Genomic DNA, 4,996 nt, shown 5'->3' with positions numbered 1-4,996 from the left:
TCTTCCTGGGACTGGCCAGGCTTTATGCGCTTTGTAATTCTGGATTTGAAACTCTTGCCCCCGGGGACCACCGGGGCCTGAAGCACCGAGGAAATCCGGCTCCGCTGGCGGAGGGGGGCGGCCAGGGGAACGGGGGCCTGGCCCCTCCCGCGCCCGAGGCCGCGCCGTCTTTCCCGACCCTCCGGAAGTGGCCCGGCCAGAGCACCGAGCGGTCCCCTCTAGGCTTTCCGGAGCTCTGCCGCCGCTCTAGCGCGCTCTTCTCGGCTGCCCTGGGGGACCTCCCGGCTGGGCGCGCTCCCGCGGGCGTCCCGGAGAGCAGGCTATTTGCATGGCGCCCGCCCATTGGCGCCCAGGTAAGCCTCCTCCCCGCCCCCGGCCCGGCCCCGCCCCCGAGGAGAGAGAGGGAGGGAGGGAGGGCGGCGCCCGGAGGCTGGGCTCGTCTCCCGGGAGATGCGCGTCCCTCTCCAGAACGTGTGAATGGTGGCCGTGGCCGGGAGAGAAAGCGGGGGCCCAACCGGCGGGAGGCGGGGAGGGCCGGGCGTCGGGAGGGGGTCGCGCTCGCTCCGGCCGAATGAGCGCCGAGCGGGGAGAGCCGCGCTGCTGGGGGGCTTCCCCGGGGCGAGCAGGAGGCCCGACCCGAAGGACCCTCCTGCCGCCGGGCCCCCAGTCTGTTCCTAAGCTGGACGGCCCCGTGCGCCGCTTTGCAGGGAGGGTGGGGGTCTCGGCCTAGTCCAGCCCCTCTGTGTTCCAGAGCAGGAGCAGAGCTTCGGTAGAATCTCCAGCTGTGCCGGCAGGAAAGCCAAAGACCGCGAGTGCCCTGAGAGCCAGGATCGGACCGCCTCGCCAAGCCAAGCAGCTGGACCTGCAGACGGGATGCCCAGACCTCGCCCAGTCACAGACAGCTGCTTCACCCACTCTTGGACTGCCATCATTTTGCCCAGCAGAGAACCCCAAGTCCGGTGGGATCTGCCACACGCATAGGGATCACGATGCTTTGGGATCGCCTTGTGGTTGTTAGAGCGATGCCGGGGGTGCGGGGGTGCTTGGTGTTGCTGAAGAGCCCCAAGAGCCAAATGCCTGACAGCCTGAAACACCAAATCTGAAGCCCCCTCTGCCAATTCAGGCAGACTCCTAACTTGGCAGCGGCATGGGCAATACCTTGACAGAGACGCAAAGGAGATTGGCATTACAATAGCCTCTTCCAGGAAAAATGGCTTCCTGGTCAGGGAGTCTAGGTGGAAGATGCTGTCCCAAGAATCCAGCTTGCCTGGTCCAGCCAGATCTTGTCAGTGCAAGACAAGTCAGCAACCTCCTCCATGTCCTCAACAGCTGCTGTTCGACCATGCACAGGACTGGCATTTAACAGCAGTACTTCAATGCTCACGGGTACGTTCATGTGGCAACGAGGTCTTTAAAATGGAGAGAAGCTAAAGGGGGGGGGACACTGTATTACAGGCCTGAGAACTTTTTTGGCCTGCCCACCAAATCATCATGGCCAGGGCTGGCAAGTGGAGTACCTTCTTCCCTTCCCTGATTATCCCTTCTGATATTAAATATGCCTAATGGCTATATTGTATCTGCTATAATGGAGCAATATAACACAGACAGGATTACAGAGCAGCAAGCACTGGGTTAGAGCGAAAGAAAGTGACTGCGCTGTGCGGCCTCATCCTTCCGCTTGCAGGGATCCTCACCTCAACGGTCAGTCCTCTGGCCCCAACACTGTCTCCACCAGGGGATAGTCCACGGCTCAGCTCTCATCTGGTCACCTTCTTTCCTCTTTCCAGGGGGGTTCACAATCGGTGCCCAGGTTCTCAGGTAAAAAAAATGCCCAGAGGTTGGAAGAAATGTCTAGAGTTGGAAGGAATGCCAAGGATCATTTAACCCCCCCCCCCGAAATGCAGGAATCTCAATTAAAGCAGCCAGGACAGATGGGTGCTCGATCTCTGCTTTCAAACCTCCAAGGAAGGAGAGTCCACCACCTCCCGAGGGAGACTGTTCCGCTGTCAAACAGCTCTTACTGTCAGAAAGTTCTTCCTGATGTTGAGTCGGAATCTCCTTTCTTGTAACTTGAAACCATTGGTTTGACCCCAACCCTCTGGACCAGGAGAAAACAAACTTGTTCCATCTTCCATGTGACACCCTTTAGATATTTGAAGGTGGCTAGCATTTCTCTTAGTCTCCCTTTCTCCAGGCTAAACATATCCAGTTCCCTTAACCATTTCTCATATGGCTTGGTTTCCAGACCCTTGACCATCTTGGTTGCCCTCATCTGCACATGCTCCAGCTTGTCAATATCCTCCTTAAATTGTGGAGCCCAGAACCAGACACAAGACTTCAGGTGTGGTCTGAGCAAGGCAGAATAGAGCAGTACTTCCCTCAATCTGTATACTACTGTTGATGCAGCCTAGAATAGCATTATCTCCCCCCCCTTTTTTTTTTGCTGCTGCAGCTGCATCACATTATTGACTCATGCTAAACTTGTGGTCTGCTAAGATCCCTAGATCCTTTTCACATGTACTACTGGCAACCCAGGTGTCCCCCATTTTATATTTCTGCAGCTGGTTATTTCTGCCTAAGTGTAGAACTTTACATGTGTCCCAGTGACCAAAGTAACATGGATGTGTGGGTCCCCTTAGGCAGCCTCCAGAAGAGTAGAACTTCCAGTGAGATATATTATAATGTGACCCCAACCCCCTCCAACGGTTGGCTGCCCTGCTTGAAGGTTGAACCTGGAGTCCATTGATGCCTCCCCACCATCTGAACAGGCAGTGGTGATAGATCAGTCCAAGTCCAATAGTTTAAAAGTTTTATTCAGCTGTAGGTGTAACAGGATTAATAGAGCAACATACACAAAAGAATAAAGCATTCGGAGTGTCTCCTGTGTCTAAACCCAGGTGCTTTGTTAATGTGTTTATTTATTTATTTAGAGAATTTGAAGAACAGATTATAAATGTTCTCAGAGCAGCTTACATAAAATCACAGAAGATGCTCCCCACTCAGGCTTACAGTGGAAGAAAAACAACACACAAAGGGACAAGGAGGAAAGAGGAAAATCAGAACTGGGGCACCAGTTTCTATTGGCCAGTGGCACAGCTCAGAGGCAGTAAGTGCCTAATGGCACTGGACCACCAGCCAAGTGGATGCAAGGAGCCTTGTGTTTCCCACGTCTCCCATGAAGACTGTTTGCTGGAATGGCTGCCCCCAAGTGACAATGGAGGGAGAAGAGGTCTGATGAGATGGTCCTGTCACAGCAGATGGATGGAGTGATCTCTTGCACCTCTTCTATGCTCCCTTGGTTATCCCACGCTGTTCCACCACACGCTCCTGTACTTCCACAACTCCTTCCTCCAGCTTCTCTTCCTTTCTGCTCCACCTTTGCCTTCCCCCCTATCTTCTTCCAACACAGGGTGTGTTTTTGTGATTGGCTCCTGGCTCTTTGCTTCCCAGTGGTGACTCACTCAGTTCCTTGCCTTGCTGTTCCAGACCAGATAAGGAAATCTAATCTTTTGATGCAGTACCACATCTTGCACCCAGAGATTCTTCATTGAGAACTGTCCTTATGAAAATCCCTTCATCCGTCAGCTTCCTTTGTAAAATCCTCCCCCAGACATCTCTGTGGGTCTGGCTTCATTCCCTCCTGCTCTGCCCCAGTAGAACTCTATCCAGGAATTTGTGTTAGGCTGTGGATACACCAGAGTGATAACATGCACATGGGTCACACAGATCCCATGTTTTCCATGTGGGCTTCTGTTCACATTTGTTGACATGAGCACTTTCACTTGAACTCCTCAATGTTTCCCAGCACACTAGTAGGTTGTGCTTGCCTGGAGGCTATTGTCCCCTCACTCAGGACTTCCCACACTCCCTGAGTGCCAGAAATCTGAGGTCCATTGTGGGCACACATGGAGGTATTTGTTTGCCTTTGTACATGGCCAATTTCTTTTAAAAAATAGATGTGAGTTTTCTGACAGAACAGTGTGTTGAACATATTTTCTGTAAAAAGTGTGGGTTCCAGCCCACTCTCCCTGAGCTTTGCTGAGAGGGCATTTGACTACCTGTGCTGGCAGTCATTTTTAAAACTTTATTTTGGAAATACAAAGTTTTCCAATATGCACAAAACAGTAGACTGGTTTTTTTAAGTGTGTGTCATGACTGCTGCCACCAGCAACTCACCTAAAGCATCTCACCAACAGAAAGAGGGGGTGTGGGGACAAATGGCACCTAGCAAACCATCACATCACAGGGGTAAAAATACATGCCCACACAATGCACTTCAATATGCTCACCATTTGGTAACATTTGGTTTTATGTTAGATTTTCCCCACCTTACTGCAGTATCTATGGATCAGGGAAATCCCAATTAAATGACAGTTGGATGCAGGTACCACCAAGGCAGAAGACATGTATGTGTGGGATGCATCATACCCACTTAAAGATGCTGGATGTATAAAGCCTTCATCATAGACCAATAAACTCTTAAAATAGAAGAGTTGGAAAAGAGCCACAAATGTAATTGCAACTCCCTGCAATGCTGGAATCACAGCTGAAGAATCCGTGATAGATGGCCACCCAACCTCTGTTGAAAAATCCTCAATGAAGGAGAGACCAGCACCTTCCAAGGGAGTCCATCCCACTGTTCTCACTGTTAGAAAGTTCTTCACGTGTTTAGTGGGACTCTTCCATTGGTTTGAGTCTTATGATAAGGAGCAGCAGGAAACAAGCTTGGTACTAAAGGGTACTAAAGGAGCTTGCGAATGCAATCTCTGTCTAAAATCTTTGAGAATTCTTGGAGAATGGGTGAGGTCCCTGCAGGCTGGAGGAGGGCAAATGTTGTCCCCATCTTCAAAAGAGGAAAAAAGAAGAGCCAGGTAACTGCCGCCCGGTGAGCTTGACATCGATACCAGAAAAGCTCGTAGAACAGATAATTCAACAGTCGGTCTGTGAGCACTTAGGAAAGGATGCTGTGATTACTAAGACCCAGCATGGTTGTTTT

General features: G+C 51.5%; 1 protein-coding gene across 6 annotated transcripts in view; it reads left to right on the top strand.

The window, feature by feature from the left end:
* Positions 1-875: 875 nt before the first annotated feature.
* Positions 876-4,996, top strand: part of PIGZ (phosphatidylinositol glycan anchor biosynthesis class Z) — a 145,304-nt gene continuing 141,183 nt past the window's right edge. For 4 of the 6 annotated variants that reach the window (XM_083612633.1, XM_083612632.1, XM_083612637.1 and 1 more), the window contains exon 1: positions 876-1,386. In XM_083612633.1, the coding sequence (XP_083468759.1) occupies positions 1,243-1,386 (144 nt within the window). In that variant the 5' untranslated portion in view covers positions 876-1,242. The remainder of the gene's footprint in view (positions 1,387-4,996) is intronic. The other 2 variants (XM_083612635.1, XM_083612634.1) reach the window with 1 other exon arrangement.

This window comes from Podarcis filfolensis (genome assembly GCF_964270895.1).
Source record: "Podarcis filfolensis genome assembly, chromosome: 5".
Lineage (NCBI taxonomy): Eukaryota > Metazoa > Chordata > Lepidosauria > Squamata > Lacertidae > Podarcis > Podarcis filfolensis.
Note: the sequence above shows the minus strand (reverse complement) of the source record. Positions and strands in the feature narration are given on the sequence as shown.